Genomic DNA, 15367 nt, shown 5'->3' on the forward strand with positions numbered 1-15367 from the left:
TTTCCAACACCATGTAATTCTGTACTAGACAACCAGATTTCCCCACCACCCATATTATTCACTCTTGCACAAATCCATCCACATCTTGTTAATCAAGTTGACATGAATAGGGCCAAAAACCCAAGCCTCTGACTCCATTTGATCTTTTTATTAGAAGTTAAGAATACAACATGTAATGAGATCCCATTGCCCAGAGACCCCAATCTTCAAAGTTCAAGATGTGCTTTGTTGCCTCCAACAGTAAGCAGTTTTTAAAAAGAAAATACTGAACAAGGCCACTAGTTAAGGGGGGGGGGAAATAAGCTGTAAGTCTCAACTATACTATGCCGAAAACCTGCACACACATAAAGAGAAAGCAAGCAAACCTCCAATTGCTGAGAGTAAGGCATTCAGGTGCCAACCTGGGAAGACGTCTCAGCAAGCACCATGGAAAAGTGCACAGCTCAGCAGTTTCTTATTGGGACACACAGCGTCCTAAACAGAGACCAATGGGGGTTAAGAACAGCAAGTGGAGCACTGTGTTTCTGTTCAGGGTCTGCGCTGTCAGACCAGGTTGACCCTTTCTGAGAGTAAGCATGGGCTAATCCAGAACAGGGAGATGCAGGTTCTGCTGGTACAGATGCAGCGGTACCCCCCAAAAGTGCTTTTCAGGCAGGTAGGTCTAGGTCTGATATGTACCACCACGTTCCCTCACTTGGAACGCCACACCTCTACCAGGTGGCTATATACACCACTGGGAGGGTTTCAATCATCACTGGACTCCCTGTTTCATTAAAGGGGTTCAATTAATACTGTTCTGTATTACCCAAACACATTAGGGTGACATTCTGGCCTTTCTGCATTCAGCATCATGATCCTACCCAGAATGCACACATTTGAAGTTGCCTACAAGCACCAGTTAAGCACCTCTTGTAGGTCTGAACACTTCTAAGATTCTGTTTTGAAGGAGTAAAGTTCAAGGAATCAATTCCACAAAGGGGGGGGGGTGAAAGACCAAGCTCTTTATCATAATAAAGGTGTTTTTTTTTAATGTGACCAGATCTACCATCCCACAAAACCCTTGACACTTGTATTTAATTCACTATTGGCCAAAGTAACTGCCTCACTGTGAAATACTCTGCATAAACACAAATTCTACATTTTGCCCAAAGTTTCTCTCCAGATCCAACATGGCTCACCAATCCTAAATAGGAAGAAGGGTATATGCCTCTCCTTACTCACCCAACTGAGTGTTCCGCTTCGTAAAAATTCTCCCTTCTCCAAATGTACTGCTACCCTACACCGCTAAGTTATCTGAAGCAGTGTTTAAAGAGCCAGCAAGTTTCCCTTGGGCCCCAAGCACTACTTTAACAAGAAAAGGAAAAGCTGTTGCATCCAAGAATGTTCTGTGGGTTTCCCTGCCCCGCCCTCACCCCTTTTAAAAATAATGCACAGCATTGTCCTATATACCAGAAGGGACAGAAGGAATGGCAGTGTTACATGACAGCCAAGTGGAGTTCAGTGGATTAATACAGGCAACCTTAGTGCTACTGTAGTTCAGTAGCACATAAAACAATCCAGAATGGATTATCAGTTAGACAGCCAGTCTTCTTCCCTCAAGCACAAAGCTGATTTTTTGGGTGTTCCTCCCCACCCCCTTGAGACCAGCGCTTCTTGCTAGCTCACCTAGAGGGCAGGTGCCCAACCCTGCTAATTGCACTTGGATAAAGAGGATGGCTGGCCCAACTGAATGGTGAAACACTGAAAAGGGACCTCAAAAGGTCGAGATACATACCACATTGTGCCTTAAGCCATCAAATCCCAACGCCGCAAAAGGCTGGTGAAAGAATGACCACCTAAAAACCCCGTCCGCAAAGGGCAGAGAGCTTGGGAGGCATGAGCTCAGCAAAGGAAGCAGAGCTCAGCTGCACAACGCCTCCTGCCTTCACCTTCTGAACACAGAGGGGCCCGAACAAGGTTGTACGCACTTGTTTGCTCTCAACCCTTGTGTGCATACTGGGCCTACTGGTCTAGCTGTCCAATATACACCAGCACTAGGAAGAATCTGCAGGACCCAGATGCCCGACACTGTAGGGGCTTTGCCTGGCCTTCTTGCACTTAAAAGAGTTCGTGCAAAATTGAAACAGTGTGTGGTACTTGCATGTTACAATCTATACAAAACCCCTCTCCCCCCACCCAATTTTTAAAACATTTATATAAACTTCTTAATTAAACAGAAAGTTAGAAATCTTATTTACATTTTTTCTCCCAAAAGAGCATCTAAAAATCAACTTACCTGAACAAGATACAAATCTTAATTAAGCTAGAATTTTTTTACAAAAAGAAAAAAAAAATCGCTAAGCCACCACCCCATGACAACCCCTCGTTTTCTACAAATAAATATGGCCTTTAACAGAAGCTGATTAAGAAAGGGCTTTCTGTAGCTTAGGCTGTAGATCGCAGGAATAAGTTAGGAGTTAAGAACTTCCAGGTCTTCAGAATCAATTCACTCCAATGCTTGAGGTATGAATTTCCCTTCCATGTTATAGTCTGGATTCCCTGCGAAGCTTCCACCCCGTCCTGGGCAAGGTGTGGACTGGCCGCTCCCATGGTTCTGCTTTGGTTACGATCCTTGACACGTGGCCAGTTACTGCACCTCATCCTCCGAGCAGCCTCCCCCAACTGTGAAACGGAACGCCTGGAGGTTCGAGACACCATGGAAGTGCACAAACGCACCAGCCACTACGAACACATGAAACAGCTGGTGGGAGTGGAACTATGGGAGAAAAAAGAGAACATCACATCACCTCAGAGAGAGCAGGCACTTTCCAGAACGAGCATCGCAGGAGGACAGTGCTACAGGCTAGTAGCAGAAAGTGCATGGTACTAGCTTGCCAAAAAATAAACCGCCAACGTGCTTGTTAGGGACGATGCTAGTTTCCCCAGTGTGACCTGGCTATGCAAGCACTGAGAGGTGAAAATTTAAACTTATCCAACCCCAGTGAACCTGGCATAACTGGCTGGAGAACAGGACATGTGCGCACGTGCATACACACAGCCTTAACGGCTATGTATCAGAATGACTGTATTGTTGCAGCTGTGCGCCATTCCGTCTCCTGGGAACCAGATATGCCACGCCAGTTACCGTGCAAATCTTCTTCATTCCTGTAAAGCCTATGAAGAGAAGGCTGCTGAGTTTCATTAGGTTTTAAAGCGAGCAGTTGCCCAGCAGGGCTGTTTTAGCCAAGAACTGAACAGTAAGAGGTATTTTGAGAGCTGCATTGTTGCTTCTGCACCTGCCGCATGCCTGCAGCTGTTTTGATTCATCACTGCAGATATACAGCAGGGGTGGCATTAATGCCTCTCCCACTCCCTACCATGTGCCTGGCAGCTATTAGCCATACTTACCCAGATGTCACACTTGCCCGGGAAGAACCTCTCCGGGATGCGAGCAGCATACAGTGCAGCGCCAGTGATATAGAGGCAGGCCATGAGTGCCAGCCAGCCTATCTGCCCCATTGTGGCAGCCTTGAGGAGCCCTTCCGAGATGACAAAGTGCAGGGTGGGGATGACCCCACTAAGGCCCAGAGCCAGAAACACTCCTAGGAGATAAGGGAAGTGTGACAGATTCAGCCTTGGACACAAGAGAACCAGTGGCAGAAATGAGGAGAAACTGCCAAAGCTCAGGATCTCAAAACAGAGCAGTAAGGCTTAATATTTTTTTTTTTTAAGGCCACAACATTTCATTAATTGGTCAGGTTAAAACCCTTTTGATGAACTAAAGAGGTGTCCCTGATGAATCTGGTGCTAGGCATTATTTTAGAAGAGGCATTCTTCCTTTTGTCACAACAAGGAGGCAATACCTGCTTAAAGACACTGACTTGGTTTGCACACCAATGCTAAACCATGAATTAGCGGTATTTGCATAAGCAGAAAGGAGCTGCTGCAAGCCTTGAGCTCAGACATCCCTCCCTCCTCCTCCCACATGGCCAGGAGAATTACTTTGGTTGAGTTTAGTTTCACTTTCCTCAAAGCCTGGCTTGACATTACATACGAACCAGAGATCATGGTTTAAAACCAGCTCTAGTTAGTTAAACATACGAGCTTCATAAACCATGGTTTGAAGTTGGGTTGTTTAGAAACAAACCAGAGTTCATTTTAAACAAACGTACAGCGGTTCATACATAAGCAAAACTAAGCTCTGCCAAAGTTGTCCTCCTGGCCATGCAGGAAGAGGAAAGGGGAGGGGGGAGCAACCCAAAGTTTGTGGCAGTTCCTTCTTGCTTGTGCATCTAGTGCTAAACCATGGCTAAATGTTACATGCGAACATGTCCTGTGCCTGCTGCAGCACAAATATGCATCATCTAAAAATGAAGTATCCTTTTTTTCTTCCTTCAAAATCATTTTATTCATATGCTTTTATTAGCCAATCTATTAAAACTAATACAATCAACCAACTATGATTTCTTTAATCAGATACCCCCTTTTTTTCAAAGTGAAGCAACCCTAATTTCATTTTCAAATGCCTTGAAAAAGTACACTACACAACCACCAGCCAACCATTCTTCTGAGTATGTTAATTTACCGCTAACTTTCTAAGCACACTGGCTGAAAGCTTGAAAATAAAGAATTAAAGCCAGTGGGCTATATGAAATCCAGGCCTTCACATGCCACTGATGGAGAAAGAAGAGCACTCAAGGCATTCATTAAAAAATAAGCTTTGAAGGTGTTTGCCTGTTCCAGTCCACAATCTGAACTGAGAAGCCAGGGGAGAATGAAAATGCCAAGTATTTGCATAATACTCCCAATACACAGTATCACCCACTACACATTCCATCTTCAGGTTCCTTGCGGTATGACAATTTAGAGATTCCTGGAAGGTAAGGAAATGTGCCAGGACAAGTTTCTCAAACTTCTAATAGGCAAGTCACACTTTTTCTGAATTCAAGTGGGAAGCAGGTGTTCATTCGTTCTCTCTCTCTCTCTCTCTCTCTCTCTCTCTCTCTCTCTCTCACACACACACACACACTCACTCACTCACTCACTCACTCAGAATATATAAAAGATTACTTGTCCTCAAAGGAGATGCTTCCATGCCTTACTACACGAGTTACTATTCCAAGCTTACCTCCCGCCTGGAAGGAGACAAGTCCAAAGCTGCAATTCATGCAGAGCTGCAGTGGGCAGCCTCCTCTGAGAGAAGGTAACCCTACTGCCTCTCTGCATTGAAGGGATTGAATGCAGAGAGGTGGCAAGATGAAGCTTCTATCCCTTTGTAAAGACTGAATGGAAGGAAGGTCAGAGCAGTGGAACATGTAGAGATGTGGCAAACAGCTTCCCCTGTGGATGGGTAGATATTTTTGACCCTCAGAAACCTTTCATTTCTTGCAGCACACTATTACTTATTTGTTTGTTTGTTTATTTATTTATTTCTATACCGCCCAATAGCCAAAGCACTAGCGGTTCTTACAGCACATAGTTTGGGAATTACTGCACTAAGGGGTGCACCATTTCTGTTTTCAAATAAATATGTTTCATCTGACTTTCCAGCCTGCTCAGACAGTTAGAATTCATACCCATTATCATTATGAAAGAAGGAACCAGGCTAAGGTCATGAATGCATCAGACAAGCTTGGCATTTATAGCCGAGGTCCTTAGCTTATTTGTCACACAAACAAAATGCCACATAATGAGTGCTATAAGTTCACCTTAAGAAAAAGGATGCAAGTTAAACACACATGATGCAAGACCAAGATCCTGTAGCATCTTGAAGTTTAACAAATGTATTGAGGTGTAAAACTTTGACACATTCATGAAGTGTTATCCACAGCAGGCAGACAGGAGTGTCAACAGCAAACCCTTCACAGTCTTTTGGCTGAAATGGCTTTCCTCTGTATTTGTGCACATACACAAATATAGACCTTTGAGGGGGCTTTTTCACTGGTAGCATCCTGGTTGCGGAATCCTCTCCCCGGATAGGCTCACCTGGTGCCTCTGATGTTGTCCTTTTGGTGCCAGGTGAAGGCCATTTTATTCTCCCATGCTTTTTAATCATTTGGGGTTTGCTTTTTAATCTGTATTGGTGCTTTTTAGATTTTGCACTGCTTCTGGCTGCTACTTCGGTTTTATTCTATTGTTGTTTTAAACTTTTTAATGCTTATACATTATATTTCATTACCTTTTATACTGTATGGTTTTTAGCTTTATTTTGTGAACCATCTACAGAGCTTCAGTTATTGGGCGGTACAGAAATGTAACAAATAAATAAATATTAGTACTGGAAGATAACACTTCATACATCTCATGAAGGGGGCTCTAATCCAAGACAATTATGTCATGATACATTTTATTCTCTTTAAGGTTTTTTGCTGTGGAGACAGACATAGCTACCTTTTCGGAATTTGATGTTATGCAAAGTATGAGTGACAAATTTAGTAGTATCAAAAGTTTGATTTGAGAATACACACAAATTCTGTCAAAAGTTTTAAAAACATCACCACCAATACTAGGATTGAGACTTTGTTCCAGTTCAGTCAATGAAACATTCAGACAAAATCTCCTCATGTGCACATGTGGGAAAACATTTCAAAAGCCAACCCACAATTCTTACCTGCTCGTACTCCTCGATACTGAGGGGTCGCAAACCTGTCCCACTGGGAAACTATAATGGCTGCAATGCCCAGGACACAGATCACTATCAAGTAGATGAAACAGGGCTGAGGGTTGCAGTAGAAAGAATAGTAGAGCCATGGGACAAAGCTGCCCATAATGAGGAGGGCGATACCAGAGTAGTCAAGCCTAAAGTAGGGGGAGAAAGGAAAGCCATTTCAGGAAGCTCACATGTCCCAGCTCTCTTGTCTATGAGAAGCAGCCTGCACACTGACTGCAGAGCTTCCACAGCACTCAAACCTGGTTGCACATGGATTGGGCTCCTATTGAAAGAACTCTGCTGGTGAAGGCCCGGACTCCGGCTGCTCCTTGTCTATGGGTAGGAAGAAAGCTCATCTCCAAAGAGCAATCTCTAAACACTTAAGCTTGGCCTGCTAACCACCATTTCAGAAGTGGACACAGTTCATCAATTCCTGACGCAGAGCTCTTATGCCAGCCTTCCTCAATCTGACGCTCTCTATATGTGCTGGGCTACAACTTCCATCATCCCCAGCCACCTGGAGGGCACCAGGTTGGGGAAGGCTGTCTTAAGCGAATCCCAGTTTCCCACCCTGGCACTGCCACTTTTCAAAGCACTTCACATACATTCCTTCAGCAATCCTTACAATGACCCTGCAAGATGGGTAGATTAAGGCAATCCGCTACTCTTTCAACCTCAACCCCCCACCCCCCTGGCCACCTGTGAGTTCATAACAAAAGTGAACTTTGAACCTGGGGCTTTCTGCTCCAAGCTCACACTTAGCCATTATGATACTTACTTGGAGAAGAGCCTCGAAACACCTTCTGAATGGCAGTAAACTGTGTGGAAGAGCCAGGAGAAGGAGAGGCAGAGAATGGCTCCCAAGAAGAACAACCCAACCACCACCTTCTCCTGCACAGGTGCTACAAAGGACATGTTTGGCCGGAACATATAGAAGATTCCCAAACACAGAAAGAACACACAACCTAGGCAAAGAAAAACAAGGTTATCAGACCAGCCAAATTGCAAGACGAGGGCGGAGTGAACTCAAAACAAGCATCACATCACATTCAGTTTCACTCCAGATGCATCTGCCACATTTGTCTAGATCAGCCTTCCCTGACCTGGTGCCTTCCAGAAGTGTTGGACTACAACTCCCAGCAAGTCCCTGTCAGTGCTGGCTAGGGGATGCTAGGGGTTGTAGTCCAATGCATCTGGACGACACCAGGTTGGGGAAAGCTGTTCTAGATCTTTCAAGTTAATATTTGCTTTTAGTAAAATGACGTACTTTCTGTGTGTTTTTTTAAATATCTATTTATCTATCTATCTTAGAGATCCTCAAAATTACTCACCTCTAGCTGGCCTATTTTCAGAAGAGACACATAGGCTTGCCAAAGCTAGCTAATAAAATTCACAGTAGCACTAAGATACTAATTTTGCACTTCCCAGCAGCTCCTCAAGTCTGACCCAACCACTAGAGCTCTCAAGAATCAGCTGCTTGTTCAGCTCGTTTTCCAAGACACTGCTAGTTTTTGAACACTCCAGCAGCATTATGAGTACCTGATGCAAATCTGGAACCAGGTTCAGTTTGTAGCATTTATGCATTCTGCACCGCAAACTGTGTGCATAGAAGTATAGAAATGTGTGCATAGTATAGAAATTGGGGTGGTGCAACTATGAACAACCAATGAGCCATATGGTGTGGGGCAGGTCTACTTTGACCCTAGTGTTCTGCCAAGCAAAACAGCTGTATGCTTAAAAAAATGTGAGCAAGTTTAATTCTAGTCCTCCCCAATGAACCAACATAGATTTAGATATAGCAATGCCAAGTCACACTAATGTTTAGCCTGTTCTACCATTAGCCCCAAGGGCCAGCAAGAGGCTATTCAAGGTTCTTTCAGGGGCAACACTGCAGTAATACAGTCTCAGAGAAGTGCAAAGCATGCAATTTTTCTGCAGCACTGTAGTCCAGATGTCCCAGCATGAAGCCTTGAACCAGGGATCTTGACTCAACATTTGACAAACAAAAGACATCCTGGAACATGCCCTGAGGGTGAGGGCTCCAATGGACAACAATATTAATAGCTGCAATGAAGTGCCGATGGCATTTTTACTCATGAAGTGATTTTCCTTCAGCTTGTTAAGGGTGCCATGCATTGCATGGGGAGCAAGGGGGAGGTTGTCTCCAATTTTCAGCACATACATCCGAAATGTTACAGTACACTTCCTTCTTAGAAGCTGCGAGTGAGCAGTAGTACTAGCTGGAGCAGAAACCCGAATTATCCTTCGAGGCAACAGGAAGCAGAGTTTGACTATTCACATGGATCTGCCAAGTCAACACCAGCAATCCTCAAAATGTTACCAGCTACAGGTGAGGAGGAGATAGGGATTTGCACAACTGATTAATAGATTCAAAACAACTAGTTGATGCTGAACCAAGAGAAATTATTCTAACGGAGAGGTTACTTTAGTAAGAAGGCTGAAGACTGAAAAATCATTACAACCATTTGCCCAGGATCACTTTATGCAGGTACAACTCAAAGACAACGGAAGACAAATGCTACCTCACACTTTGTGCTACATACTCTATGGAGTCCTCTATTAGTTCTACCCCAAGAAATCTCACTCAAGAGCAAAGTTCCACAGTCCATTCCCCCCACCCTGATATTGGTTATGAAAGATTAAGTACACTTTTAATGTTTTAATGATGTTTTAATGAACATCAAAGTTCATACCTAGTAGGTGTGTCCAGATGTTGCCTGTCTCTGTGTGTATTCTGAAAATGCTTTTGAAGCAAGCCCGGAAAGAGGGCATGGGCGGTCGATGCCCATGCAACAAGTAGTCATTGTCCTTTAGCCAATCAGGCAAGACATCAAAGGGGATGACACGCCATCGGCCCTCCCACACCTGAGGAGAGAAATAAGGGGTTGTTAGATTCTCCGCTAGCAGCATTCCAAGAAAGACATTCATGACATAATTCCTCCCCCTCCCAAAAAAAGGAGGGGGAGAAGTGTTTTAGAGAATGGTTTGGCCAATGCACTTGTCCACAGCACCACCACAAAGAATTGTGGAACCAGTCTGAAATAGGGCCCAGCAAATTGAAGAAAGCAAATCAATCTAATGGGACAAAAGCCATCTATCTGGCGATGCAATCCACTTATTTGAGAAGCTGCCATGATTTAGCACCATTCAAGGGTGCCAAGTACAAGGTAAGCCCAGTACCATGTCAGCCGAGACCCTGGCTTTAGAAGTTCCCTATGATAGCTGAATACTCTGAGCAAGGTATCTCCAATTCAAAGCTCACTGGGAGGTCCCATGTGTTTGAGGAGAGAAGGTGGGAGCTCATCCATCCATTCCTGTCAGGGGTAGCTTCACAGTACAATGGAACGGACAATAGGATGACGAGAAGTCCCTGCCACTGAATCAAACATTTTCACATATGCTGGACTTCCATATGCATATCTGAACTCCCACATATACCTCCAGACGAGAGTTGCCATCATTTTCTCTCTAGCCAAGACATATTAAAGGGTTTTTTAAGTCATGTGTTCCACAGAAGAATGCTAGAGCAAGAAAGTAGTTGCCAATAAAATTCAGGGCCATCTTCAACAAGGCCTACACACTCCCATCATCTAATGGGATGCCAAAGGGTACATGTGCAGAAATCATGCAGCTTAGGCCATATGGGATCGGCCAATATCAAGCTTATGGGATCTACTTTCTTTTGCCTAAAGCCCTGAAACCAACTGGTGCGATGTCCAAAATATCAGGTCAGAAAGAGGGGTAAACATACACTTAGAATTGAGGAACAGGGCGCCTCCGAGTGAATCTCAGTCTAGGAACTTGTTTGCAGTACCGGAACTGAGTTCGCAGTCCTTTCAGACAAAAATTGATTCCTGATTTCTCCCCAAGCTTTCTTTGTTTCAATAGCCTAATTTTGGAGGGTGGGAGAAAGTTGTTGCTATTGTTAAACAACTCGGGATCATAACTTCTTGATGGTTTACTGCAAATAACCCACAGATCTACCATGAGATCTCTACCTTCTGCCCATCCCAGCTCTACTTCAACTGACTTAATTCCTTTAATTATGGTCCTTTAATTATAGCTTGAAGGCACATGAGGCAGCCACCTTGCTGAAGCTAAGCAGGTCTGGTCAATGTTTGGAGGGGAGACCACTCGGAAATCACATGTAGCCACCTTAAGTTCCAGGATAAAAGAAAGGTGGGATATAAATGTAATAAATTAATTAATTAAAATCAGTAAAATAAATGCAAAACGACATTACCAAGATCAATCAATCTGCTGCTGTACATAGCTACAACTTTCTTAATGTGACATACATCTCTATGGGGAAAGGATGGATAATTGTCTTAAGGCATTTCATTTTTTAGGATTTAAAAATCTAAATACAAAGTGAGAATGCAGCCAATGTACACTCAACAGGGCTGCAGCTCCCTCTAATGTACACACTATTCATAACGCATGAAGGCAAAGATAACCCGATCCAGATCGTCCCCTTACAGATGGCTTGTGTCATCCCAAACAGGAATCACCAAAAGCCACATTATATATATTCAGAGATGGGTGAAAAATTTAAAAACCTGCTTACATGGCAACTTTTCTAAATTGGGCTTTATGGAAGCTGTAGAAATTGTGTTTGGGCATCCTGGGTTTCGAGGGTTTTCCTTCCAATGATGGATGGATTACAGCAAAACAAGGCCAGAAAGCCTACTTTCAATTCTAATTCTTGTTAGCCCCAGTGGCCAGACACCAGTATAAACCATTTCCCTTTAAATTAGCTAAGGAAAGTCAAGACTGGTAATATTTACACAGCTCACAATGGGCTTGTCCAGGGTGGCATTTCAATAGACCTTGCTTTTTTCACTTGAATGGTGGACACAATGAGTCTGCTACGCAAGGGAGACAAATGGTAATCTGAAAACAAAGATTTGCAAGGCCTGAAAGAGAGAGTGTGGAAAAAAGGTGACCTTGTAAATTAAAGCTCTTTGACCCAGAAACACTAGAAGCAGAGAGCATTATTCTGCTTGGACTTCCACAGATGTTTCCAAAAAGAGACTCAGGAGTTGTACCATCATGTTTAATCCCACATTTCAACATGTAATCCTCATCGTGCTAAACTTTCTAATTCATCCAATTATGAGAGGCCCAAGATCCCAACACACACACACACACACACCCTAAAATGACAGAATTCCTTGATGGCCACCCACTGTGACTTGGCTCTTTATTGCCAGAAGTGTATGCACTGCTAGCCACAGGACCCACCAGCTGTGTGAAGCTCACTAGTGCATGATGGCTCTTTGCTTTGCAGCCTCTTACCTTACATACAAACTCTTCCACCCTCTCCATGGCATGGTGGGCCTGGAAGAGAGGCAGCATCCCCATAAAGCCTTCATCTTCTGGAGTTGAACCATTGCCCCCATCACTGTCAGAAGTCTGAAAGAGAAAATTAGCACAGAAGGGTGAACAAAAAGGTGCTTTAAAACAGAGATGCAACACAGAATTTACGCATTAGATGTGAAGCCAGATAAGCACCTACACATGCCCACAAAAGGCAAGTTCTCTGAGTGCATACTCCAAAAATGTATGCTCTGCCAGATATAGTTTAGGAAAAATGCACTGGAGGTAACAGTCCTCCCTCTGTGAGGCAGCAGAACATTATGGTATAGTTGCCTCTCATTATCTGGGAACAATGAGTTTTGCAAAGGAAAACAAAATCCTGACAATTACTGTGGCTGTTTCTTAAAAGGTAAAATAAGAGGCTGGTACACAGCATGAATATATTCTGCTATTTGTTGCACTTACATGAAATCCAGCAACAACCAACTAGTTTATTCGAAAGAACTGATTGTGCCTTTCATGCTTATGAGAGTCCAGTTATTAGCTACAACAGGAGACGGCAATATTTGGCCCACAGGCTGCATGTGCCCCTGTCCTTTTTAGTGGCCTCTACTGCGTACCACCCTGCCCCCCAAGCAAATTGCCGCCGTGTTGCCCAGATTTGCTGGTATGCAGCAGCACTGAGGAAAAAGCCACTCCTCCCTTTAAAGCAACGTGCACGGGGAGCATGCACTTTGTTTTAATGCATCATTGTGTGCCCCCAGGGTTCCTGGGTGTGTGATCTTGCATTGAAACAATGTGCCTGCTCCTCCACATGCCTTGTTTTAATTGGAAAGGGTGGCTTTTTTTCTTACCCCCAAATTGCCACTGAAAACTGGCCAGATGGAAATCGACCCCCATACCCTCCAAAGCTGACCATCCCTGAGCTACCACAATGATAACTATTCATGCCAAATCATTCAAAGCACACACATATAACCTTAGCAGATGTTATTGCACAGCAACATCATCCACACCAAATCAAGTTGCTACTTTAAAAATCAAGAGACTGCTTCACTTTTTAACGATTTTGCGCCTTCCCCTCAGTTTGGCAATCTTCCCATCTGTCAACATATTTCTTTTGGTTTTAGTAAACATCTGGGAGAAACCAACGCATTCAAAAACTATGAGAAGGTGCAGTTCCTTTCCCTTGAGTCCTTGTCTCCTGCCAGAATGAACGGAGAAGCTGTGTAAGTGATGCAAGCGGGTCTTAAGTTGGTCATTGGAGCAGGTTACTAGCCCAGCTTACAGGTCCTGTATTATTCAAAGCCTCACACCAAAGCAGCAACAGCACCACCTGTACTTTTAATAGGGACATGACACCATTACGTTGCTCTCATTAGAAAGCAGAATTCTACTCATCCCCACGTAACCAATATAAACCCTTAAGACATCCCCTGAAAATCACTAATGACCCAAGAGAATGCACAGGCAACTCTATAAAGAACTTAACGCACATACTTCTTGCAAGGGGGGGGGGACACATTTTACTGTATCAGAGCTTAGTAGCAAATACATAAACAGTAAGCTGAGACCATTATGGATCCTAAAATTACAATCCGGATTTTCTATAAAAGCCATATGTAATGGATTGACTGTAGCATCTACTCAGTTTAAGAAGCTTGTTGGTTTACAGTTACAAGAGGGTGTAGTGCAGTGCCCTGCATACAATTTCCCATACTCTTTCCACTTCCTCCAATGAACAAAGGAAGGCTGCCCAAGACTGCAATTTTAATTTAAATATAGTTCTATTTCAGAACGGTTAAACCCTGAAAGCATTTTCACAGAAAGACTCTGTAGCCCTATTTGTTCCCCCATGTGGGGGGGGGGGAGAGTGGAGATGTGCTCACTGGACCTGCCTTCTCAGCTGTGTTCCCAACAGTCTGCCCCTGCAGTCCTCCATGTATTTGGGCTGAACTTCTGCAACGGCAAACTTACTGTACTCACGTAAGCTGCCCGGGCTTTAGAACCCTGATCATGCAGGGCTGAAAATCCCGCAAGAAGCCTCCATGCATAGAGGCTCCTCACTGCAGAAATCCAGTGAATAACGGGCTGCAAGGATAGGCCACTGGGGCCAACAGGTGCATCCCAGCTCTCCCTGTTCACATGAGGGGGAATGAGTGAAGTGAGCTCTTGCACATTTTAAATAAAGCATAAGTTTCACATCTCATTATATATAATATTTTATCTATGGAAATAAAGAGCATCCTCAAGTAACATGTTGCCCAGCTGATGGTAAGAATCGAGTGGATTTCTGCAGTATACGGAACCATGACCCATACACAATAAACCTGCCAGTATAGCAGCTACAGCAATTCACATTGTACAAGATTAAGATGTTTCTTTGATTAAGATGTTTCACACTTGGATCCAGCTGTCAGCATTTGCTAAAAGGTAACTAACCCAAGCAATCTTGCATTTAAACCCTTTAACAATTTGCACACTGCAGTGAATTTATCTACCAAGGACCTAGGAGCATTTTAAAACAATGTTAAATAAAGATCTCTATGTTGTAAGTTCAGCAAGAAGTATGTTCCTTTTGTCAGTTTAGGAACACCCACTCCCTCCATTTTGGACGATTCACCTCTCCTCTACTGGCTTCAGCTATGGAATTAGACTGTACCAAATGTACCTGTGGACTGTGGAAACATCCTTTCAGTATTTGTTTTAAAAAACACTTTAAATGGCCATGAAGGAGCTCAACACATTTAAGGAGTAAAAACTGACCCAGAAGCAAGTTTTACTTAAAGGCTGTCATATTTGGAGACCTACTATTCTGGGGATATTTATAGTACAGAAACCTAAGTTTGTCTTTATGGCAACATCTGACATGCTGCTCCCTCCTTTCATTCACAATAGGCAACACAAGGTAAAAACTAGACAGGCAATTTGGTGAGTTGGGCCATACAGCAATGAAGACAGAGAGAGATATTTCAGGTATGCCCAGTTCTCTTGGCCAAATATTGCCATTTCCAGAAAAATTATTGCAATGAAGTGCAGCCTACTTTTGGGGAGGTGGGAGAAGAGAAGTGAAACATTCCACAGCTACAACAGTGAAGGCATTATCTTGCAGCAATGCGACTCTGGAAGGAAGCTGTTCAGCTAATTGATCACAAGGATATTTTGAGTGGCTGCCAAATGGCTACATGGGCATGCTCTTGCTCCAGAGACTCTGCAGCCTCATCACAATAGAAGTGAAGTGGGTAACTTGTCCCTCTGCAAGCATACCATCTGGATGCAGTTAATTGCTATTCTGAAGTCAAACACACACAACAAAGCACAGACTTTTTGCCTTTTGAGTTAGTGTTCAAGGTTACAATAATCTATATACCACCTTCACCTGCTAGTTTTTTGGGTTTT

The 15367-nt window shown here is 43.6% G+C and overlaps 1 protein-coding gene across 10 annotated transcripts in view; it reads right to left on the reverse strand.

The window, feature by feature from the left end:
- Positions 1 to 133: 133 nt before the first annotated feature.
- Positions 134 to 15367, reverse strand: part of ADIPOR2 (adiponectin receptor 2) — a 44010-nt gene continuing 28776 nt past the window's right edge. For 8 of the 10 annotated variants that reach the window (XM_084809310.1, XM_084809314.1, XM_084809312.1 and 5 more), the window contains 6 exons: positions 11948 to 12064; positions 9343 to 9514; positions 7407 to 7593; positions 6590 to 6777; positions 3388 to 3581; positions 134 to 2755 (listed from right to left, as the gene is read on the reverse strand). In XM_084809310.1, coding sequence (XP_084665436.1) covers positions 2627 to 2755; positions 3388 to 3581; positions 6590 to 6777; positions 7407 to 7593; positions 9343 to 9514; positions 11948 to 12064 — 987 coding nt within the window. In that variant the 3' untranslated portion in view covers positions 134 to 2626. Of the gene's footprint in view, positions 2756 to 3387; positions 3582 to 5107; positions 5320 to 6589; positions 6778 to 7406; positions 7594 to 9342; positions 9515 to 11947; positions 12065 to 15367 lie in introns of all 10 variants that reach the window. The other 2 variants (XR_014784240.1, XR_014784241.1) reach the window with 1 other exon arrangement.

Source organism: Heloderma suspectum, chromosome 7 (genome assembly GCF_057233095.1).
Source record: "Heloderma suspectum isolate Gila_16-S chromosome 7, 16-S_ref, whole genome shotgun sequence".
Lineage (NCBI taxonomy): Eukaryota > Metazoa > Chordata > Lepidosauria > Squamata > Helodermatidae > Heloderma > Heloderma suspectum.